Here is a 25,472-nt window from a genome sequence, read left to right as displayed (position 1 = left end):
CAAAACTAGCACACACCCAGACTTTACTGTGATGGATTCAAGGATCAACACTGGGCCAGAATTGGTCAACAATACAATAGTGAACTTGAACAAAAATTACAAAAAACAGTTACTTTAACCAATGTTTCTGCTCTATGGATGGCTGTCTTCCTGGGCATAATTCCACAAGTTATTATTTTCTGACAGCTCGGTACTTATTCTCAGAGAGAGATTCTATGTGCCGTATCGCAAGGTTACTCAGCCAAAGAGTGTTGTAGAATCTCCAAATCCCAATTTACCCAACCTGCAGATCATATTTTATTGGATGACAAATATGGCATTAAAGTGCCAGGTGACATGTTGTTCTTTTGTATTGCTGGTATTTTAAGGCCAAATGTAACATTGATACTGCTGCCCTCATTTCAATCTGCAAACCCAGTCATCCTTCTGCTCTTTGATTCAGAACCATTTTGGAAGTCTCATCATCAGCTGAATCATATGGACTCAAAATGGCGGCACGAAGATAGTAATTATTTAAAAGCTTACTTACGCCTTCATCAATGTCAATGATGTAACCACTGTCAACACATCGTATCCGGTAGTGCTTTACAATTGTCCCTCTGAAATGTAACACATTTATTAAATGGTATTTCTAACATTCTTTGACCATTATCCAATGTTCCCATTACATCGCTTGCAATGCTAATTAATATTTACTCAATTCCTTAACTCCCTCAGGTTTCCTTTCCCTTTGCAGTTATAAAATCCAGAAAGCCCAGGCTTGACATTATCTAATCGTTTGGTTTAACCTTTGATGAGTGCACAATTAAAATATTCATGGAATTGTTGCCTCCAGTATGTAGAATATTTGAAGTTTCCTTCAGTAGAGATGGTGAATAACATCATTTCCAATTTCACAATGTAAAAGCAGTTGTGGCAGGTTTCATGTGTAAGAAGGAACAGCAGATGCTGGTTTACACCAAAGATAGATATGAAATGCTAGAGTAACTCAGCGAGTCTGGCGTCATCTCTGGTAAAAAGGAATAAGTAGCGCTTTGTTTTCATTCTTTTCATGTTGGAAAGGGTTCAGTTACATTCTTTAGGTACATGAAGCAGGTGTTCACATTAGGGTTGAATAAGTACCCAATGCCCACTTGAGCTCTGTAAAGGTAAGCCACATAATTTGCTTGCCTGACAGCAGACTCATGAAACAGACAAGCTATTTCAAGCTCCATCGTGGGAGGATATTATCATGTGGACAGAGGAAAAGATTCAAAGATGTTCCCAAAGCCCCCTTGAAAAATACAACATGCCCACTTATTCCCTGGTTCACAATTGTTCATTATGGAGGGATAGCATTTAAGACTGGGATCAGTTAAGAACCTCGTGCATCAGAAGCTGTTGTAGGAGCGCAGGGTCTCACAAACCACACACCAACCCACCCCTATCACATATACAGTAAATTCCGAGGGACTCACATTGGCCTCATTCACAACAGAACCCACACAATCAAAACAGGAAACAAATCATCCACGGGACTGGCTTGACAGTAAGAAAACAAAATAAAGGGAACAAGAAAACTAGAACCTTGGTTTAGTTTAGAGATACAATGTGGAAACAGGCTCTTCAGCCCACTGAGTCTGTGTCGAATAGTGATCACCCTTACACCACTACTTGAAGTGTGTGAGGAAACCGGAGCAGTTTAAGGATAAGGGGGAAGTCTTTTAGGACTGAGATGAGAAAGTTTTTTTTCACACAGAGAGTGGTGAATCTGTGGAATTCTCTGCCACAGAAGGTAGTTGAGGCCAGTTCATTGGCTATATTTAAGAGGGAGTTAGATGTGGCCCTTGTGGCTAAAGGGATCAGGGGGTATGGAGAGAAGGCAGGTACGTGATACTGAGTTGGATGATCAGCCATGATCATATTGAATGGCGGTGCAGACTCGAAGGGCCGAATGGGCTACTCCTGCACCTATTTTCTATGTTTCTATGTTTCTATCTGGAGGAAACCCAAAGGGAGAACATACAAACTCCGTATAGACAGCACCTGTAGTAAAATCAAACCCGGGTCCCTGGGGCTGCGTCACCCTAGTTGTTACACATGTTAATTGGTTTGTAGTTTGGAGCTGCTTATGGGGTATTATGCAGAAAATAGTTATCCTTTTTCTCCACACAACCTAGAAAGTGTTAACTGGTTGTTAACATACAACTGGTTGCAATTTGCTTTGGGTGGCCAGAGGATGCATTGATGCACTGATCATAATTCCTTCCTTACTTGTTGAATGCTTGTCGTGTTGAAACGGATAGGTCTCGGTCATCACTGCTGGGTCTCATTAACAGATTTCCAAATTCTATGTTTTTTGCCAGCAGGGACTCAGCTTCCATCCTTGAGACTTTATAGAAACAGCTGGAAGAAATGGAGACAAAAAAAATAGTTTAAAAGGATAGCGTTCAACTAAACATGAAAGTATTCTCTTGACTAAAGGTTGATGATTAACATTTAATGCCTCTATAACCACTACCTTAGTCAATGTAGAGGAGTTAACTTTTTCATAACAAGTAGGCCCAATACTGCCATTAAACAGAAGCCCAGAAGATTTTCGTACAAATACTTTGGAAGCACGATGCAATCTTGGGCTTCAAGTCCAGATAATCGAATTATGATGACAATCCCCAATTAGTCTAAACTAACAGTCTCATCTTTGTGTCACACTATCATTGAACTCACCAAGATCAACTATTAGCTTTTGCAGATCAAACTAAAGGGGCACCATGGTTGAGCTGACAAGGACAGAATGCTGCTGATTTACATTGCTTTCCTTTGACGTATATAGGAGAATATAATGTTGGACTGGGATTCAATATTCTTCTTACAAGAGCATGCACAAGGTACATACTTGAAAACCGCTGAGGTGAGTGATTGAGCAAAGAGCAAAGAGCATGAAGGGAATCACAGGGCAGAAAGAAGTGAACATAGCAGAAGACGACGTAACAAACAAAAATGAGATGGACATGCAACGGGCTCAGAAGAAATTCATCCCTCCTTTCACCTTGCTCAACATCAACTAATCCCACTTCCTCTCAACACCTAGAAAGGCACCTGATGTTTTCCACATAATCGTAGTTTTGGTCACGTGGTGGTGGCAGGGGTGGTGGAGAGGACGTCAACTTTCGCCGTCGCTTTATCTCCTGTTCAAGTACCTCCCGAAGTCTCCAAATCTGTCCAGGGAGGAGAATCAGGTTGGGAATCTCAAGCTATATAAAGAAAATTGTACAAGACATTGGTTAGGCCACATTTGTTGTACACGACATTGGTGAGGGCACATTTAGAGCAATGTGCTCAGTTTTGGTCATTATGTGAAGCTGGAAAGGGTGCAGATAAGATTTACGAGGATGTTGCCAGGACTCAAGGGCCTGAGCTATAGGGAGAGGTTGAACGGGCTAGGGCTTTAGTCCATGGAGTGCAGGAGGATAAGAGGCGATCTTGGAGGTGTACAATAAGAAAATAACTGGAGATGCTGGTACAAATCAAAGGTATTTCTTCTCTCCCGAGATGCTGCCTGACCTGCTGAGTTACTCCAGCATTTTGTGAATAAATACCTTGGAGGTGTACAATATCATGAGAGAAATAGATAGGGTATATGCACAGACTGCTTTACCCAGAATAGGGGAAATCAAGAACCAGAAGACAAAGGTTTGAGGTGAGGGGGGAAAGATTTAATATGATCCTGGGTGCAACTTTTTTTTAAAAACACAAACAGTGGTAGGTATATGGAACGAGCTGCCGGTGGGGGTAGTTGAGGCAGGTACTATCGCAATGTTTAAGAAACATTTAGACAGGTACACGGATAGGAAACTTTGAGAGAGATAGGGGCCAAACACAGGTAGGTAGGACTTGGGACAGGTAGATGAGGCATGTTGGTCGGTGACGGCAAGTTGGGCAAAGGGGCCTGTTTCCATACTGTATGACTCCAATACACACCACAACATTCAGAACAAAACAACATGCTCAGTCACAACAGTTTAATGAATTGTATTTCCTTATTTAGAAATCTTACTGCAATTTAAACATTCAAGTTTAGAGCGAAGTGGGGGAGGGGGGGGGGGGGGGGGTTGCATTACTCCTGTGACATTTATTACAGATTGATTGAATGTATTATTTCATTTCAAAATGGCCGATCTCATGAGGAGAAATGGTCTGGAACTTTAAAAAATCCATACAATTGTTCAGTTGCCAAATCATCCCTTGTTAAAAAAAATTATTAGCATCTCTTCCATAACACTTCTTATTCATCTCATTCATATTCCCAGTTGAAGAAACAAGAAAGAAAACAAGATAAAATGTTTCTTCTGATTCCCGATGAATAAAATAACCACATTTTGCTTGTTCCATTTACACCCACTGACGTAATATTCAGTCAATGTATCAAGCCAAACTAAGTATTCATGTGGAGCAGGGAGAGGATCACCACAAAAGGGATTTCAGAATGGAAGATCTATCCTACAACATTTTCATTGGGAATTTCTTTAATCAGAAGGAATTCATTGCCGAAGAAGGCTGTGGAAGCCAAGCCAATGGATATTTTTAAGGCAGAGATAGATAGATTCTTGATTAGTACGGGTGTCAGGGGTTATGAGAAGCCAGGAGAATGGGGTTAGGAGGGAGAGATACATCAGCCATGATTGAATGGTGGAGTAAAATTAATGGGCCGAATGGCCTAATTCTGCTCCTATCACTTATGAACATAAATTGTGCACCTGATTGGATAGAGCAATGTTTTTTTTCACCATTTATCTAAGATAACTAAAGCAAACAGTGAAGTGGCAATGGAACTGACTTACCTTTGTAACTGTGTGAATGAAGCTTTTCCATTGCACTTGGCTCTCCAAACTATCTGCCTGTGGAGAAAAAAAAACACAAACTTAAATAACTCCCATTTCTGTTTGCATGTTTTCTCCATTACGAGATGGATTTTGTAGCTTGTTTCCAAATGTCGATTGCCCAGTTTCCAATGTCAAGAAAATCTTCCTCAAAGCACCTGAGCAGTTGTTCAAGGAAATGGCACCAGAGATTCCGCTACCTCCTCAGCCCGTTTTGACTTAGTGGGGGTATATAGCACTCTGCAGTACTCTACTCTGCTGCAAATTGTGAAAAGATAAAAGAAATCGTCAACTGTTTTGAAGAAGAAGAATCTGCTGCAGTCAGGATCATCAGTGAAATCATGCAGAAAATGTTCCTCCACTGTCATCTTGTGTTTATTGCTTCCAATTTTGCAAACTTCCCACAAGCTATCACTTCCCTTGAGAAACGTGGCGAAACATTAGTGAATAACTTGCAGGTTTTCAACAAAGTAACTGACAATATTCATAAGGTTCCTGGCGATGTAGGTAAAGACATACAAGGAAAATGTGAGAGAATGATTTTAGGTAACAAAGATCTTGAAGAAATATAAAACATAGCTAAAGTTCTCAAAGGTAGTTGTTATGCACAAGATATCAACATGAATATAGAGCTGTAGTTTGTTTCGGGTATGCACCAGTGACCTCAGCTGGGGTAGAAAGAGGTTTTTCACAACTGAAGCATATTATGTCTGACAGACGGCATCATTTAACACAATAGACAATAGGTGCAGGAGTAGGCCATTCGGCCCTTCGAGCCAGGTAATTTGAAAAAAATGCTAGTAATTATGTGCAACCAGGCAATTTGATCATTTAATGTAGTGTACCTTTATATTATAATTTTTAACCATATTTTGGTGGTGGAAATACATGCCTTTTTTTTGTCAGTAAATGCCTTTATCGTGCCTTTTTTGTAATTTTATTATGCCGATTTGCCTGCCTATTTCAGAGATTTTTAGCATCTAAACATCCTGGCTCTTATGACAGTTAAATTATTCCCAATATCATCTCAAGGAAACTTCTGTCTGAATCCACTGAAACAGTCGGGACACAATATTAAATTCAACAATTTCACATAACCAGCATTTCTTGTTTGTGTCAGAACTGGTTAGATCTGATCAAAGATCATCCACCAGTAACATTAGTTTTTCCCTCCACAGAAACTGCTCGATTTGTTGAATATTTCAGGCAACCAAGTTCTGTATTTATTTAGTGGTTCTAACATTTGATTTTTCTCTAAGCTGCTCTTATTCAGTCTGAAGAAGGGTCTCTACCCGAAACATTACCTATTCCTTCTCTCCCGAGATGCTGCCTGACCCGCTGAGTTACTCCAGCATTTTGTGTCTACCTTATTCATATCCATCTACTTACACATCCACCACGCAGGTCAGCTGTGATACCAAGCATTCAGTATCCTCCCTCAGATGCACTATCAATGCTTGTATCACTTGGACAAACATATTCTCCACCCTTTCTTCTCTTTCAGAACTGGAAAAGGTGACAAAACATGCACTTTAAAGCACTTCACCTGGATGGACTATTTGGGAGCCTGGATGATTCCCAGCTCAGGAGTAAGGAGTAGGTAGGAAAGTTAGAGGGCGTATGCCGCATCTCCTATAGTAACACACAAAAGTGCCGTGAGAGGGAACAATAGGTAGTCATGGAATTGTGAATAAAGGACCAGTTGAGGGAATGGTTACTTTGGGAATTAACCTTTGTTTCCCTCAATCCTACACCCTCTTTAATAGACAATAGACAATAGGTGCAGGAGGCGGCCATTCGGCCCTTCGAGCCACACCGCCATTCAATGTGATCATGGCTGATCATTCACAATCAGTACCCCATTCCTGCCTTCTCCCCATACCCCCTGACGCCGCTATCCTTAAGAGCTCTATCTAGCTCTCTCTTGAATGCATTCAGAGAATTGGCCTCCACTGCCTTCTGAGGCAGAGAATTCCACAGATTCACAACTCTCTGACTTAAAAGTTTTTCCTCATCTCCGTTCTAAAAGATTCCGTTCATACTAAGATTCACTTAGAATGTAAGCCATGAGGGCCAAAAGCATCTCAACTCAACACAAGGACAAAATGTTACCTTTAACTTTATGTCTCCAGATTTCAGCTTCAAAATCAAGATGTGTTGTAGGTTATTATTATAGATTTCATCATCTTCCACAGACATGAAGTCTTCAAGATTGATTTTCTCAATATACTGAAAAATACAGGTTCATAATATAAATGAATATGCATAGAAGGTTTAAACTTTTTTGCCTTTATTTTAATAAACGGGGAATAAAAGCACAAAGTAAAGTCCTTGCTTCCTGAAGAGTGGTGGCAGGGTGGTGCAGCAGTGGAGTAAAAGTGTATATCAAGCAAATAGGAAAGAAATAGAATTTAGCTTTCCTGGTTTTGGTTTAATAATTGTTTTCAGATGGTTGCTTCAGGGTTAATAGAAAGTTCCAGAATTGAAGGAGCTGGCAGCCTCGGTAAGTGTTAATATTAAGAGGTAACAGAGTTCCAAGAATGTAAATACATTTCAGCATGGCAAAAAGAAAAAACAAGAAAATTATTCCTGAATCGGGCCATTTAGTGCAAGATACTCCTCCATTTTGGCAAAACCATACAAACTACTTACTTTCTCCCCCCCTGCTATCTCCCACCTACCTCACTCTGGCCACAAGAGTAAATAAAATCAAACCATGCAATAAGTTGTTTACTGAGGCTTCTACAAAATGGATGACGTGGGGTACTTGGTTACAGAAACACAGTGACATACCATTGGATCCCTGCTGGTCACCTGGAAGAATAATCCGTTCCCTCTGAGCACCGTCCAATACCTCTTGTATTTCTGCCAAAAGAAATTGCACATTAAGTGAGGAAATACAATCATCACATTATTTTCTCTCTTTCAGTTCCTCCCCCATTTCACCCTCCCCAGAACTCTTGGTCCTTCTGGCTGGTAAACAAGTGGTTTGGATCACTAGCATCGCCATGGAGACTGAATGGAATTCTCTGTTTGATCGAGTCTGTTGCTGTAACACAGGAAACCTCCCCCCCCCCACCCCACCCCTCCATCTTAAAGCTGCCAGGCCCGTCAGAATGGTTCACAACATGCAAACCTACGAGTAGTTGTACATGATAGTTACGTTCCTAAGGAACCTCGCATGACAGAAAGTCACATTATATTGGACAGGCTATAGTTGCCTTCAAAGTACCGATTTAAACAAGATCTCCCCATCACGATATAACCAGCGCGGCCCGCATAATGTAAATACTGTTCCTAATCCATCATCCATCGTGGGCAGTTCAGTGGCGCAGTGGTAGAGTTGCTGCCTTACAGCGCCAGAGACTAGAGTTCAATCCTGTCTGCACGGAATTTGTACATTCGCCCTGTGACTGCATGGGTTTTCCCCAGATGCTCTGGTTTCCTCCCACACTCCAAAGATGTACAGGTTTGTGGGTTAATTAGCAGGAAAAAATTGTCAATTGCTCCTAGTGTATAGGGTAGTGCTAGTGTACGGGATGATCGTTGGACTGCGTGAACTCGGTGGGCCGAAGGGCCTGTTTCCATGCAGTATCTCTAAACCGAACTGGATTTGGATTAAGGAAGCCTGCGTTATAGCACAACTCTTTGTATCGTCGGCTTGCCAGAAACACGAGTGAATAAATGAAAAATATATTCCTTCCTGTACAATTACATCATCAGTCTTATAAATGAATCACCAGTGACTGTATTAGGGCCAATGCAAATGTCACACATGATCCCAAGCAGATAAACCAGCTCTATAATGTTTCAGCCATTGAGTTAATGATTCCTACTCAGTTACATTTTGCAACACAACAAATCAACCTCTTCTAGAATCTGGCAGATTGATCAAAACACAGAGGTTTATTTTTCAATTGCCATTTCCAATCGTGAGGATTAATTTGTTACTGATTACCGCTGAATTTGCATTTGGTCATAAATAGGTTAATCTGCTTGTAATTTGAACCCAATGCAAATGTTATGGCTGTGTTAGTAAATAATATTCACTCTTGCATGGCAAAAATCAATTGTATTAAGCTGGATTATTTTTCCTGGATACCTTGGCAGTGGCAATTTGCAACAGAAGGAGTTGGAAAAGAGGAATGTATAAAATGGAGATTAAAGAAGGAGTATCGGAAAATTCCATTGGCTGCATTATCTTGTCCCATAGCATGACTTGGATGCTGGAATGATTCAATTTGGCTTGCAGGAGGGGGAGTGGAGTTATACGTTTTATGCATCTTCTACCATAAGATATTCCACTCTGCTTCTAACTGGTGTCAGAGGGGAAAATCTGCACCAAAAAGATAAAGCTTACTCCCTCCAAATTAAAACCCCAACATGATCTCCCAAAGCCAGTAATCCAGAGAGGGGTTAAAGACATTGGATGCGCCTCTGGTACTTGACGTTCACTGCCAAGAATTATTATAAATTTCTTAAGCTTCAAGCTTAGTACTCCACCACCCCGACCTGTACCAGTGTGTGTGAGGTTTTAAAAGGCTGATAAGATTTCACATGCAGGAAGTAAACTCTCAAAAATATGTTTTGATCCAACTCCAATTCCACCGATGGGAAATATTTACGACCCATTGCTGAGCAATTTATGCCATTATGCAGGTTGAAGGGGCAGAATTTGGATCAGGTGACAGGGGGACTTTGGCCTTTTCCTTTATGATCATCGCTTGTCGAGACTGCGAAATTGACAATATTTAATCTAATCACGACCAATCATTCTTCAGAGGTTAAAGCACAATACATTCCCCAGTTGATCGACAGAAAGACGATCTTAACAATAGGTAGGCATTTGGGGGCCGCACTTAATGCTCATCTGTGAATGACTAAACGAGGAGGTCTGTGAGCCACAGCACAATATGGCCACAGTATTAGACACAGGGAAGGCTAGGAGATAAGATTACATCCTAGCTGTGGCACTGAAGACCTGCAGTCCAGAATTCGCTGTGCCACAAGCCACACTGACCAAGCAGAGTTGCATCACTGGCATCTACCCAACAAAGATGTAAATAATTACTGCCCATCCAGTCTCCTCAGTCATCACCAAAGTGGTGGAAGCCATTATCAACAGTGGTTTCAAGCAGCACTTGCTGAAGAAATAACCTCCTCACTAATGCTTGGTTTATAATTTTTCAGAATGACTATGTTCTAGACAGTAATCCAAATATGGACCACTGAATTGTAGAACTAGGAGGATGACAAAAGTATTTGACGGGATATGACATCAAGGGATCCTGGTAAAACTGAGGTGAGTGGGCAGTAAAAAGGGAAACCAATTTAAAAACTGGAGTCATGAATCAGAAAAAGAAAGATGGTGTGGTTGATTGATCAATTGAGCTGATTGATTGGTTGAAAAATACAGCATGGAAGCAGGCCCTTCGGCCCACCAAGTCCATGCCGACCATCGATCGCCCATTCGCACTAGTTCTCCCACTTTGGCATCCACGCTAGGGGAAAATAAAGAGGCCAATTAACCTCCAAACCTGCAGATCTTTGGGATGTGGAAGGAAATCAGAGCATCCAGAGGAAACCCACACAGTCACAGGGAGAATATGTAACCTCCATACGCTCCCGAGGTCAGGATCGAACCAGGTCTCTGGCACTGTGAGGCAACAGCTCTACCTGCTGCACCACCCCAATGATAGTCAATGATCATTCATCCCTGCAATGGGCTTCCTCAATTTGGAGTCCAAAGCCCAATTATCATCAGCTGCTTCATCGATGATCTTCCTCCCGTTATCATGTCAGAAGTGGGGATGTTCCCTCATGATTGTACAACGTTTACTTCCACTTGCAACTCAGCAAAAGGAGCAACCTATACCCAACTTGCAGCAAAACCTAGGGGGCATTCAGGCTTGGCCAACAAGTGGCCAGTTACATCCACACCACTAAAATGCCAGGTGATAAAACCAACTCCTACAAGTGAAAATCTAACTACTCGCCTCACCTCACTACAATCAATCAGTCCCCATCAATGATATCTTGAGGGCCACCGCTGACCCCCAAACTCAACTGGACCAACTAAGTGAACATGGTGCTGGCTACAAAATTGGCAGCCTGTGGCAACTGACACCCCAAGGCCCACACCAGCATTTCCCCAAGACACTACTGTCAGGAGTGTGATGAAACACTCTCCACTTACCATCACCAGTATACCAAGACAGTAACGTGTACATCTACAAAGTGCACTGCAGTTGTTAAGCCTGGCTACCCCGACTGCACCTCCCAAACTTGTGACCTCCACCAGTTAGAAATACATTGGCACTAGGTGGATGGAAACACAACTATCTGCATGTTCCCCCGCAAGTATTTCCTCATTTGGAAATATTGCTGGTCTTTTGTCACTACCAGGTGTAAATACTGGAACACCCAACCCAACTTGCTATGGAGGTGCTCTCCCCAGAAGAACTGCAGTGGTTCAAGAAAGCAAAACACCACTGCATTCTGTAGGACATTTAGCGACGAGGAAGAACAGTGGGTCTGGCTGCCAACACCCAAATCCAGAAAAAGAATGGGGGGGGGGGGGGTTTTAAGTAGTTTTTCCAGTCCATCCACCAGCACCAACTGACATGAAACCACATTGATTAAAGAGAGATTTATCAAGTTAAGCATCACACACACAAAGCCTACTTGTCAGACAATGACTTGCAGATTCCATGCAGAGATAAGAAAAAAAATCACCTTTCCTAATATAACTCCATGACCAAAAATGTTGCAAATGCCCAGCATTATCTTTCACTGTAGGCAAAGACACGCACACAGACAGACACACTCCTCTGTTTTTTTGATCAACGGAGTTGAAATGTTAATGTTCTTGCTTTCACAACAGACACTTCCTATCCAGCTGAGTGTTCCAACAATTTTCTTTTATTCCTGATTTTCAGCATCAGAGTACTGTGCTTTGTTTCATCATGTGACCACTGATGGCGAACTGTTCACTGCAAACTTGCATTAATTTTTGTTTAAGTATCTAAGTCTGCATTAGGTGCTGGTGGGTTCAAATCCAGCAAGGCTGGATGCATAGGAACTCTCCCTGTACATTGGCCTTCAACATGCCTCGGGTCTAATCTCATAACTGCTCCCACGAGACATTTCTCTCAAACCAGCCTTCCTGTTCCACAGAATAAAGTTGTAAATGCTGCATCAGTTGTCAATACAGTGCTCAAGAGATGCCTTTATACTATTCACGGGTCACCTCTGAACCTAATGGAGACCATTTCAAAATCAAGTTGTGCGTGACCTTTCTGTCCAGCACAGAGCAAAATAATTACTAACTTATGGGACGGCATGGTGGCGCAGCGACAGAGTTGCTGTCTTACAGACGCAGGGACCTGGGTTCGATTCTGACTATGGGTGCTGTCTGTACGGAGTTTGTACGTTCTCCCAGTGACCGCGTGGGTTTTCTCCAAGTGCTCCTGTTTCCTCCCAACTCTAAAGACGCACAGTTTTGTAGGTTAATTGGCTTCAGCAAAATTGTAAATTGTAAAAGCAGGATAGTGCTAGTGTGCGGGGACCCAGTGAGCTGAAGGGCCTGCTTCCGCTCTGTATCTCTAAACTAAACTTATCAGTTCAGTCTGATATGAATTCAGATTCCAGTGATGAAAGGCTAGTTTCTAGCATACTGGGACATTCAAAGGATCGGAGGAAAGAAAGAATAGGATTAAAAAAACATCTGCCATCTAAATGCAAATTGTTGTTTTGTATGTCGACATGGACAGACATGTTTTGGGAGTATATGTGCGATGCGTCAACGTATTATTCACATTGGCATCAGGAAGCAAGGTGCACTTACAGTAACTGAGTTGTTCCAATACTGCAAATATTCTCACTTCTGGCCAAATAATAATAATAATAATAATAATATTCATTTATTGTCATTGCAACGAGTACAACAAAATTAAAAAATAGCCAATCCTGACGGTGCGTACAAACATATATGCAATAAATGCAAAAACAAATAAATACATAAATACAATTAAATACAATTATATTAAGTACAAGATTTTTTAACGGTGTTGCCTAGTGCAAAGGTAGTGTTCAGTTCTCGTATGGCCCTGGGGTAAAAACTGTTCTTAAGTCTGTTTGTTCGGGATTTGATCGACCTGAAACGTCGACCAGAGGGCAGATGAACAAACAGACGGTGGCTGGGGTGGGATGGATCTTTTATTATTTTGCCTGCTCTACTGAGGCAGCGTAGGCTGAACAGGTGCTCCAGGGAGGGCAGTGAGCAGCCGATGATCTTCTGGGCCGTCGTGATGACCCTCTGAAGGGCCTTCCTGTCCTTTTCTGAGCAGCTGGCATACCATGTGGTTATACAGTATGCCAGCACACTCTCGATGGAGCAGCGATAGAAGGACAACATGAGCTTCTCCTGCAGGTTGGTTTTCCTGAGGATCCTCAGGAAGTGGAGTCTCTGCTGTGCCTTCTTTACTGTGGTGATGGTGTTGGTAGACCAGGTAAGATCCTCTGCGATGTGCGTACCCAGGAACCTGAAAGCTGGTACCCTTTCCACACAGACCCCATTGATGTAGAGTGGGTCGTAATCTACACTGGTTTTTCTAAAGTCAATTATAAGTTCCTTTGTTTTGGAGGAGTTCAGGACCAGATTGTTCACTGAACACCATGCTGCCAGCCTTTGGATTTCATCCCTATAGGCTGTCTCATCTCCTTCTGAGATGAGTCCAACCACAGTCGTGTCATCCGCGAACTTGATGATGGTGTTGGTGGGATGGGTGGGGGCGCAGTCGTGAGTGTAGAGGGAGTAAAGGATGGGGCTCAACACACAGCCCTGTGGTGAGCCGGTGCTCAGTGTAATGGTGGAGGAGAGGTGAGGGCCTATTTTGACGGTCTGGGGGCGGTTGGTCAGGAAGTCCTTGATCCATTGGCAGATGGTTTGGGAAAATCCAAGGTCGGAAAGTTTGGTGACCAGTCTGCTCGGGATGACCGTGTTAAAGGCAGAGCTGAAGTCGAGGAAGAGCATCCTCACATAGCTCCCCTGGTGTTCAAGGTGGGTCAGTGCAGTGTGAAGAGCAGTGTCGATGGCATCCCCTGTAGACCTATTTGCTCTGTAGGCAAACTGGTGTGGGTCGAAGGTGGGTGGGAGGCTGGCTTTGATGTGCTGCAGGACCAGTCTCTCGAAGCACTTTGTGATGACCGGTGTGAGTGCTACCGGACGGTAGTCGTTAAGACCGCTGATGACAGACTTTTTCGGCAGTGGGATGATTGTGGCGGACTTCAGGCAGGGAGGGATGGTGGATTTTAAAAGGGACAGGTTGAAGATTTTTGTGAAGACCTCAGATAATTGGCCTGCACATTCCCTCAGCACTCTGCCCGTCACACCATCGGGGCCTGCAGCTTTCCTGGGATTCACTGCTCTGAGCACGCGCTTAACATCATACTCCTGCACAGTGAAGGTGTTGCTGTCAGGTGCTGGAGAGGGTGTTATGTCTGCCACTGTAGCTTTCACCTCGAAACGAGCAAAGAAACAGTTAAGTTCCTCTGCCAGCGAGGCGTCGCCGTCGGCAGTCGTGCGGTTGCTGGTCTTGTAGTTGGTGATGTGCTGGATGCCTTGCCATACCCGCCGTGGGTCATTGTTGGAAAAGTGGTCCTCAATCTTCCTCTTGTAGGACGCTTTGGCATCCTTGATGCCTCTCTTCAGGTTGGTTCTAGCAGCACTGTATAGAGCTCTATCACTAGACCTGAAGGCGGTGTTACGGTCCTTGAGGAGAGACCTGACATCCTTTGTCATCCAGGGTTTTTGATTGGGATACAACCGGATGCGTTTGTCGACGGTGACATTGTCAACACAGTTTTGGATGTAGCAAAGTACAGTTGATGTGTACTCCTCCAAGTCCTGATCCTCAAAAATATCCCAGTTGGTCCTTTCGAAGCAATCCTGCAGCTGCGAGGAAGCTCCTTCAGGCCATGTCTTAACAGTCTTTATGGTGACTGGAGCTTTCCTCCTGAGTGGGGTGTATGCTGGAGTTAGGAATATGGACAGGTGATCTGACTGCCCCAGGTGTGGTAGTGGTGCTGACCTGAAACCCTTCTTAATATTTGAGTAAACCTTGTCTAGTGTGTTTTTCCCCCTGGTAGCACATCTTATGTGTTGTTCAAGTTTCGGGAGAACTGACTTTAGGTCTGCATGGTTGAAGTCCCCGGCTATGATGTGGGCTGCTTCTGGATATGTGCTCTGTTGTGAGTTTATTGCACCGAGCAGGTAGCCTAAAGCTGTGCTAGCGTTAGCATTCGGTGGGATGTAGACTGCTGTTACTATAACCCCTGTAAATTCGCGAGGAAGGTAAAAAGGCCTGCATTTAACTGCCAGGTTATGTCAAGAATCACGTCAATCCAGATAATTTTTACAGCACGTCTTCAAAATGATAAACAAGGAACCTTAGATGAGATTGATTTTTTGATTCCTGAAGGTTACGAGGAAGGAGATTAAAAATATTTGGAAAAAAAGAGAAATGGGGAATTTCATATAGACCTCAAAAGTTAAAATCAATAAGGAAAAAAAAAAAAATCGACACAGTATTTTGACAAGACTGCTTCACTATTGTACAGTAATGGCACCAGGGTATTTTTTAACAAGAATGTAATCCTTCCTTTGCAGAAGTGGGGTGGGGTGATAGTCAGGAAGTTATGTGCACTTTGTCCAAAATCCTACTGTCCACCTTGTTTCTCAGTCAGAAAGTATTGGTTTTGGTCATAGTCAAGGTGATTCAGACTGACATTCTGTTGCTGTGCCAAGGGAGCACTGCAAAAAACTAGAATCACCCAAGATGTTGGAAAACTGAGGTTATCTAGATTTGTGAGAAGAATACTTATTCTTAGTAATATTTTGGGACCTTTGGATTCATATCCTTCTATTGAAAACCATTTTCAATAGCATAGACAGGTCATCATCCTGGCATTTAATGACAAGTTCCTGTTATGCACTGACTATCCCTCAGTCAGGTGAAAGGTTATTAAAAAAAAAGCTGATCTTTAAATGTAGAATTAGTCTGCATGTTCCCTTTGCTAATTCTGGCAGTCTCCAACCCAAAATATTAAGTTTCTCTTCTCACAGAAACTGACTGACTGACTGACGAATGCTTGCAGCATTTTCTGTTTTTACTTGAAGTTTCTTGTGCGGCTTTAAATGTGCACTCTTGCCATGGGAGAGAAAAACAGACAAAAGTAGAGGTTTTTTTTGGAGGAGGAGGGTGTATCCTGTTAGAATTACAACAAAAGGGGAGACACATTGTGTTTTGTGGAAGTTTTCTCTGTCAGTAGAAATCTAGCAGAACTGGAACAAGAACTGGAACAATATAACCTCAAGAGCAATTATCAACCCCAAAGGAAGAATTCAAGCCTGGTTTAAAAACTCCTGCCCCAGTGCCATCTATCACCAAAATAAATTTGAAAAAAAATTAACTGGGGTTAAGTTCATTCCAGACCTGACTCAATTAAAATTTAATTGAGCCCGTGACCCAGGATTTTTGGCTTTTTACTCCCGAATTCTTGGTTTGCATTCAGATTGCAAAAACCACAACATTTATAACTCAAAACTAAAATCAGTACGCCAAGGCAAATCGAAAACTTAATCTTTTTTTTTTTGCAATAAAATATTCCCAATCAATTTGTTTTAGTTTCTGACACACGTGTGGATTTACAGTAAAATAATGCAATGTAATTATAGCCTTGAACTAAACACTTTCATTGAAGCAAGTCTGGTGACATGCCATTAATCTGGCACGTTACTTCTCTCCCTACACACCTGAAAGTGCTTGGAGCATTTTCGAATTTTACATCCCGATACTACTCACGTGTTTATATTACACACCTTAAATTCAGTGACACATTTTAGTGTCAAATTCCCGAACTTCACAGGAAATAAAAACATGGAGTGTTAAAAATAAAGATGTTGAAAATACATGAACAGTCAAACTAGGTTAATGTGACATAGATTGATGAATCATATCTTTAATTTGCAACCTTTGTCGAATTAATTAATACCAGCCATTGGACCACAAGTTGGTTTTAGGTACTTTGGGAAAGCATGCGAGGCAGAATTTTAATTACACTCCAACAACCATGTGTAGGTAAATGCAGGAGGTCAGAACTGGTTATGGTCATGGTTTGGACACAAGCAATCATAAGTGATAGGAGTAGAATTAGGCCATTCGGCCCATCAAGTCTACTCCGCCATCCAATCATGGATGATCTATCTCTCCTAACCCCATTCTCCTGCTTTCTCCCCATAATTATCAAGAGACATTTGGCACGAAATGGTGGAGTAACTCAGCGGGTCAGGCAGCATCTCAGGAGAGAAGGAATGGGTGACGTTTCGGGTCGAGACCCTTCTTCAGACTGATGTTAGGAGGGCGGGACAAAGGAAGGATATAGGTGGAGACAGGAAGATAGAGGGAGATCTGGGAAGGAGGAGGGGAAGAGAGGGACAGAGGAACTATCTAAAGTTGGAGAAGTCGATGTTCATACCACTGGGCTGCAAGCTGCCCAGGCGAAATATGAGGTGCTGTTCCTCCAATTTTCGGTGGGCCTCACTATGGCACTGGAGGAGGCCCATGACAGAAAGGTCAGACTGGGAATGGGAGGGGGAGTTGAAGTGCTTGGCCACCGGGAGATCAGTTTGGCCAACGCGGACCGAGCGCACAGGTGTTGAGCGAAGCGATCGCCGAGCCTGCGCTTGGTTTCGCCGATGTAAATAAGTTGACATCTAGAGCAGCGGATGCAATAGATGAGGTTGGAGGAGGTGCAGGTGAACCTCTGTCTCACCTGGAAAAACTGTTTGGGTCCTTGGATGGTGTTGAGGGGGGAGGTAAAGGGACAGGTGTTGCATCTCGTGCGAGATCATCACTTCGTGACTTCCATCCAAGATAACCATTTTGAAAAGAATAGAGATTGCCAATGCTTGGTCGATGGATCAAATTCCTGGGGTTCCTTCCAATCCCTCCAGACAATGGTAACCTCCAGGATATTGGGAATGGAGGGTTTGGTAATGGCAAGGTTCTTGAAGGCAAGGGGAAGGGAAGACCCGTATCATATTAGGGATCGTAATGTCTAAAAATAATGAGGTGCATTAAGCTGTCAGCCCTGGTCTGAAAATTATTCAAATCCTCTTTTGGGACCAGATGCTGACAAGGGCCACCTCATCAGTGGAGAAGGTATAAATGAAGCTGTCTACTGGAGTTACCAGGAAAGACCTGATTTTATACGGTAGAATAAGCCCTTTGTTGAAACTGCCCAAACTGGTTAAGCATAGGATGCTTCCAAAGAATTTCTGCAGTGATGCTAATGGTCTGTGTGGTGATCTATGCATCACAGGTAACTGCCCTCAAGCAAACCCAGTGCAGCAATCAGTCAACAACATGAAGCCCTCTCAAGTCATAGCCTATCCAAGAAATAAAGAAGATAAATTTAACTCAGCCAGTTATTGACCTGCTCTTCCTCAGAGTGATGGGGTGTGTAAGCAACATCATCAATAAACTGCATCAGCTCATCAATAATCTGGAAAATCATAACTATTGTTCTGTGCAATCATGTTAACCTCTGCCGTATGTATAAATGCCTGGTAACCAGTTAATATAATGGGCTGGATCATACTGATAGCCACCAGCTACTGTAGTGCACAAGTCAACCTGTGCTAGACTTCCATGTTTGCACTATGGAGTGCAGAACTCTTACTCTGTTACAGCATATATATATATCTTCTAACATTCTGCTATATATATATAAATAATATAGCAGAATGTTAGAAGGTAACCTGTTAGACTCCTACACTGCTATTGTACTTAGTTTAGTTTCTTCAGCATGAAAACAGGCCCTTCAGCCACCAACTCCGTGCCGACCAGTGATCGATCACCCGTACACTAGTTCTATCTGACGCACTATGGACAATTTGCAGAAGCCAATTAACCTACAAACCCAGATGTCTTTGAAGTGTGGGAGGAAACTGGAGCACCAGGAGAAAACCCACATGGTCACAGGGAGAACATGAAAACTCCGTACAAACAGCACCCGAGGCAAGTATTGAACCTGGTTCTGTGGCGGTGAGAGGCTGCGGCTCTACTGGGTGTGCCACTTTGCACTGCCCCTCAGCTGGACATCATAGACATTAACAGTAGTTCAGTTTAGTTTATTGTCACGTGTACTGAGGTAAAGTGAAAAGCTTTTTTTGCGTGCTAACCAGCCAGCATAAATACAACACATGATAACAATATGATCATCCACAATGTACTTCCCTTTACCAACCAGAGAGTTCAGTTTGGACCATGGCGCGAATGTAATAAGTAACTGGAAATTCTTCCAAAATAAGGAGCATTGGCACAGGAAACCTAAATTTTGGGAGGATTATTGAGCCAGCAAAGAAAATAATTTCACAGGGCAGCAAAAGCAGCAAAGTTGCTGCCTTACAGCACCAGAGACCCAGATTCGATCCTGACTGCAGGTACTGTCTGTAGGTAGGAAGTTTGTACATTCTCCCCGTGACCGCATGGGTTTTCTCCAGATGCTCTGGTTTCTCCCCCCACCCCCCACTCCAAAGAAGTACAGGTTTGTAGGTTAATTGGTTTCTGTAAATTGTGCTTAGTGTGTCGGATTGTGCTAGTGTACAGGGTGATGGCTGGTCGGCGCAGACTTGGTGGGCCAAAAGACCCGTTTCCACGCTGCATCTCAACGTCTAAAGGCGCAGGGGAAACATAACTGGAGATGGAACCAACATTGAAGTGGCAGAGAACCAGAGATCGACCGAAATGGGAGAGCAGGCATTTTTATTTAAAAAGTGCACAATACACAAATTTTAATAAAATTCAAAATAGAATGCTGTCACTGGAGATTGTCAACAATCGTGTTGTGTTGTAAAAATCAGAAATAAGGCAAAATGTAACGCACAGATACGAATGCAATATTTCAGTATTTAGTGCTGAAAACACAAGGATTGGCAAAGCACCAGGGGCGTTTGCCTTATTTTCTTTCTGAAATGTCGTGTTTATACATTTATCCCTGTTCCGATTAATTGCCCTTATTCCGCCCACCTATTTTTTCCTTTGTCGAACTTGTTAATTAATTGTTACTGTTCCTAACGATTCATTTATACCACTCCAATTTGCATCATTAGCAAATATAATTGTTGTGCATTGAATGTCTGAAACGGTGTCATTTACACAAATTATAAACATTAGAGCTTTCCTGAACAGAGCCCTGGGGCACACATTCAGTATTGATACAGCACTGCTGATCCAACCCTTTAGTTAATTATACCTATATATACCTGACCTGCTGAGTTACTCCAGCATTTTGTGAATAAATATAAATATATATAGTCGCCATACATTAAATGTTTTTCCATATAACAAATAAATAAACGATAAAAGTTGTTATATGTGTGTGTGTGTTTTTATATAAACAATAATAGTGCAAAGTCAAAAATAATGTCCCCTCAAGTCTAGATGGTTCGGAGCCTATTTGGAGGTTGCAGTGTTTAATAAATAGCCTGATGGTTGACATCAATAAGCTATCAACTACTAAACGAGAGGGCAACCGAGTTACAGGTAGACTTTCAAAAGCACCTGTCAGCATTTTAATATAAAATCTAACGTAAAAATTCATTGCAAAAACGACGACAGCGAAATTGTAAGAAAAGTACTTACCTGGCTTCTATTCTCCATCTTTTCTAAGAAGCCGTCGTAGTAGCTCGGGACAAGGCAGGCGCTGGGCTTCGCTGGTCTCGTGGATGTCATACTGGTTGCATTTGCAGGGAGCGGGCTATCTTCTCGAGTGACAGCTTGAGTGTGTTGCTCTCAGTGTCCTGCTCCAGGAAATGTGAAGGATATAAATGCTCATTGCAGTGCCCTGAGGGGCAAGGGAATGAATCAAGGTGGATCCCGCCCCCTCGCAGACAGCGATTGGATCTGGGGAACCTGTGCAGGTTGTTTCCAAATTCCTGAGTGTGTCTGTCCTCTGTTACCCGACGGCAGATGCACGTGAATAGTTCACAGCATTACGACATTGCCGAGTGGTTCTGGCGTGGAAGGAGGTCTTTTGACCAATCTTGTCACGCTCAGGGAAATGGAAGTAATCCAAGATTCCGGCATCTGCAGTTCCTTGTCATCTAATATCCTTGTCCTTTCTCAATAGCCTTGCCCTTGCCAAAAAAAAGTCAATTATTTATCCAGCTCCAGCTGCAAATTATTTTTTTTTCTCTCCCCACTGACTCTGGCCTTGAGTCCACTCCCAGCCCGTTGCTATTGAATAAAGGATTTCTCCCTGCAATTTTGGTTCTTTTACTAATCATCCTCATTCTGTTTTCTCCAGTTCTTTGCTCTTTGGTGAATGGAAATGATTTCTCTCTACATATTCTGCCTCTGTCCGTTGTGATATTGAACACCTCCACCCGATTCCTTTAGTCCAAAGAAGAAACAGCCCCAGCTTCTTTGCTCCAACTAAAATCAATGGAAACTTTTCAGTAAATCCCTTATTACACCTGGTTCTGGTTCTGGTTGATTACTGCGCAAACACCTCACAAGTGGTTATCACCTTCTCTGAAGCCTTTGCAATTTTCTCAAAGTATGGCACCATAATTGGACTTAATACGCCAGTAGTTCTAGCAATTATTTAGTATAAGAAGATAACTGCAGATGTTGGTACAAATCGAAGGTTTTTATTCACAAAATGCTGGAGTAACTCAGCAGGTCAGGCAGCATCTCGGGAGAGAAGGAATGGGTGACGTTTTGGGTCGAGACCCTTCTTCAGCAATTATTTAGATTGGTTCATCGTGGTTTCCTTACTCTTGCACTCCATGCCTCAATTAATAAAACTAGAAAGCCCCTGAACCTATTTTTTCAAACCATTTTCTCAACCTTGCAAATTGCAATAAATAAATCAGTTTCCTCAAAATCTCTCTTTTTCTACATCCCTCTTGGAAATGCACCCTTTAGTTGATACTAGACCAAGTGGACCCATTGGGCCCAAACCTGTCCTGCATTGGAGCAGCACCCTCTCCTCTCCCCTGCCCTCTTCCCCTCCCCTCTCCCACTCCCCCCTCTCCTCTCTCTCCTTCCCCCCTCTCTCCCCTCCTCCCCCTCCCCTCCCCCTCCTCCCTTCCCTCCCCCCTCCCTCCACCCTCCTCCCTCCCCTCCCCTCCCCTTCCTCCCCTCCCCTCCCCCCCTTCCTCCTCCCCCCTCCCCTTCCTCCTCCCCCTCCTCCTCCTCCCCCTCTCCCTTCCCCTCCCCCCCACTCCATCCCCCTCAACCCCCCCTTATCCTCCCTCCCCCTCAACCCCCCCTTATCCTCCCTCCCCCCACCCTCCCTAGGAGATAGATTTAAACTTTAAAATGTGAATAACTTAAAAAATATAACACCAATTTCAATGAAACTTCTTCCATTAGCACCAAAGGGATGACTGATGGTGAATAAGGTGGGCCTAAAATTGGCGCACTGTTGTGCACCGTTTTGGCTGTAGTTCAGGAACAAACAAACAAACAAACGAGAGTTTTAGTATATAGATTAACTCCTGAAATGAAATTAAACCATATTGGACCAGTGCGGTGTACCCAAAAGAATGTGATTGTGGCTTTCAAAATTAATGGGTTGATTCAGTAATGTCGACATTGCAACCACATCAGAAAGAAATTCAAGTTACTTTCTCCGATGAATGGCTCTTGTTATTCTTACTTCCAAAATGTAACACTTAGCATTTCTCAATGTCCACTGTCACTTCCACCCATTCTGCCAGTCTGTCTACATTTCCTTGTAGATGCTGGAATCATCAGTAGAGTGCTGGGGAAACTCAGCAAGTCAGGAAGCATCTGAGGAGGAAATGCACAGGCGACGTTTTGAGTTGGCAATCTTCTTCAGGCTCCAAGTCATTAAGATTTGCTTAAGGAGTCTGAAGAAAGTTCCGGACTCAAAACATCGACTGTCCATTCCTTCCCCAGATGCTGCCTGACTCACTAAGTTTCTCCAGCACTTTTTTGTTTCACATGTCCTTGAAGTATAATGATATCCTCATCACAATTCACTGTCTTCAAGCTTTGTATTAGAATAAAATAGGTACCAGTGTGAGAAGGTAGGTGAATACCGAATTAAAGATGTAGTATTTGAATGCGCTTAGTATTAGAAACAAAGTGGATGAGCTTGTAGCACAGTTAGAGATTGGTAGGTATGAGGTTGTGGGAATTACAGAGACGTGGCTGCAAGAGGATCGGAGCTGGGAGCTGAATATTTAGGGCTATACGTCATATCGGAACGACAGAAAGGTGGGCAGAGGGGGTGGGTTAGCTCTCTTGGTTAGGAATGAAATTCAGTCCTTAGCGAGGGGTGACATAGGATCAGAAGATGTGGTGTCATTGTGGATAGAGCTGAGAAATTATACGGGTAGAAAAACCCTAACGGGAGTTATTTACAGACCCCCAAACAGTAGCCAGGATATAGGGTACAAATTACATCAGGAGATAAAATTGGCATGTAAAAAAAGGCAACGCTACGGTGGTTATGGGAGATTTCAATATGCAGGTAGACTGGGAAAATCAGGTTGGTACTGGGCCCCAAGAAAGGGAATTTGCAGAGTGCCTCCGAGATGGATTCTTAGAGCAGCTTGCAGTGGACCCTACCAGAGAAAAGGCAATTCTGGGATTTAGTGTTATGTAATGAACCAGATTTGATAAGGGAACTCAAGGTAAAGGAACCATTAGGAGGTAGCAACCACAATATGATAAGTATTACTCTGCAATTTGAGAGGGAGAAGGTGAAATTGGATGTCGGTTTGGAGCTGAGCAAAGCGGCATGAGGGAGGAGCTGGCCAAAGTTGACTGGAAAGGGACCCTGGAGAGGGACGGTGGAACAGCAATGGCAGGAATTTCTGGGAATAATCTGGAAGATGCAGGATCTTTTCATTCCAAAGAGGAAGAACAATTCTCGGGGGAGAAAGAGGTGACTGTGGATGACAAGGGGAGTCAAGATCAGTATAAAACTAAAAGAGAAGGCGTATAACATGGCAAAGATTAGTGGGAAGCCAGAGGATTGGAAAGCTTTTAAAGAACAACAGAAGGTAACTAAAAAGGCAATTCGGGGAGAAAAGATGAAATGTAAGCTAGCCAATAATATAAAAGAGGATAGCAAGAGTTTCTTCAGTCATACAAAGAGCAAGAAAGAGGCATTGGATCGCTGGAGAATGATGCAGGAGAAGTGATAATGAGGAATAAAGAAATGGCAGAGAAGCTGAATAACCTTTTTGCTCTACAACCCAAAAAGTTAATTTGCAAGTCGAATCATTTATTTCAAGAGGGCTTGTATAAAAAAACAGGGATGTCATGTTGAGGCTCTATAAGGCACTGACTGGTAAGGCCGCATTTGGAATATTGTGAGCAATTTTGGGCACCATATCTGAGGAAGGATGTGCTGGCTCTGGAGAGGGTGCAGAGGAGGTTTACAAGATTGATCCCAGGAATGAGTGGATTAACCTACGATGAATGTTTGTCGGCACTGGCCTGTACCTGCTGGAGTTTAGAAGAATGAGGGGGGACCTCATTGAAACAGAGTGGATGTGGATAGGATAGAGTGGATGTGGAGAGGATGTTTCCACTAGTGGGAGAGTCTCGGACTAAAGGTCATAGCCTCAGAATTAAAGGACGTTCTTTTAGGAAGGAGATGAGGAGAAATCTCTTTGGTCAGAGGGTAGTGAATCTGTAGAATTCTTTGGCACACAAGGCTATGGAGGCAAAGTGGGAATTTTTAAGGCAAAGAGAGATAGATTCTTGATTAGGACAGGTGTCAGAGGTTATGGGGAGAAGGCAGGAGAATGGGGTTAGGAGGGAGAGATAGATCGGCCATGATTGAATGGTGGAGTAGACTTGATGGGCCGAATGGCCTAATTCTACTCCTATCACTTATGACCATATGATCTTATGTTTTTGGGATGAAGGAGGAAACTGAAGGATACCCAGTCCCACAGAGAAAGGACATACAAGCTTTACACTGACAGCACTGGAGTTCAGTAGGAAAATAACTGCAGATGCTGGTACAGTCTGAAGAAGGGTCTCGACCCGAAACGTCACCCATTCCTTCTCTCCAGAGATGCTGCCTGACCCGCTGAGTTATTCCAGCATTTTTGTGATACCTTCGTACTGGAGTTCAGGATTGAACCAAAATTGCTGGAACTTTGAGGCAGCAGGTCTCCCCTCATTTTTCTAAACTCTATGGAATATAGTCCGAGTCAGTACAATCATTCACCATAAGGCATAAATCCTGCAATTTAGAATCAGACTAATGAATCTTCGCTGCATTCCCACCATGGAAAATGCATGCTTTCTCAGAGAACAAAGCTGTACGCAATATTCCAGGTTCAGTACTACCAAGGCTCGATATAATGCCAGCTAAACTTCCTTACTCATACCTTGGGCCCCAAGTGCATGTGACGATTTATGTTCCTGCACTGATAGGTCCCAGTCTTTTACCGTTTAACAAATACTTGTTTTTCTTTGTTACATACTGGAGCATTGGAAGTTGAGGGAAGATTGAAATATATAAAATGATGAGAAGCGCAGATGGGGTAGACAG

The 25,472-nt window shown here is 42.9% G+C and overlaps 1 protein-coding gene across 1 annotated transcript; it reads right to left on the bottom strand.

Annotated features, from left to right (window-relative positions):
- Positions 1-418: 418 nt before the first annotated feature.
- On the bottom strand, positions 419-20,738 carry LOC144591183 (signal-transducing adaptor protein 1-like). Its single transcript, XM_078395472.1, has 7 exons — positions 20,567-20,738; positions 7,653-7,724; positions 6,972-7,088; positions 4,821-4,877; positions 3,079-3,233; positions 2,254-2,385; positions 419-599 (listed from the first exon to the last, which is right to left on the bottom strand). Exons 1-7 carry the CDS (start codon positions 20,654-20,656, stop codon positions 419-421), a joined length of 804 nt encoding a protein of 267 aa, XP_078251598.1. The 5' UTR covers positions 20,657-20,738.
- Positions 20,739-25,472: the final 4,734 nt, after the last annotated feature.

Source organism: Rhinoraja longicauda, unplaced genomic scaffold, assembly GCF_053455715.1.
Source record: "Rhinoraja longicauda isolate Sanriku21f unplaced genomic scaffold, sRhiLon1.1 Scf000646, whole genome shotgun sequence".
Lineage (NCBI taxonomy): Eukaryota > Metazoa > Chordata > Chondrichthyes > Rajiformes > Arhynchobatidae > Rhinoraja > Rhinoraja longicauda.
This window is presented reverse-complemented; position numbering and strand designations above follow the sequence as displayed.

Coding starts and splice junctions, on each gene's coding strand:
- LOC144591183 (XM_078395472.1), bottom strand. CDS start 20,656: ATGACATCCACGAGACCAGCGAAGCCCAGCGCCTGCCTTGTCCCGAGC. Junction 7,725..20,566: donor AGATGGAGAATAGAAGCCAG/GTAAGTACTTTT, acceptor TTCTTTTGGCAG/AAATACAAGAGGTATTGGAC. Junction 4,878..6,971: donor CTGGAGACATAAAGTTAAAG/GTAACATTTTGT, acceptor TTTTCTCCACAG/GCAGATAGTTTGGAGAGCCA.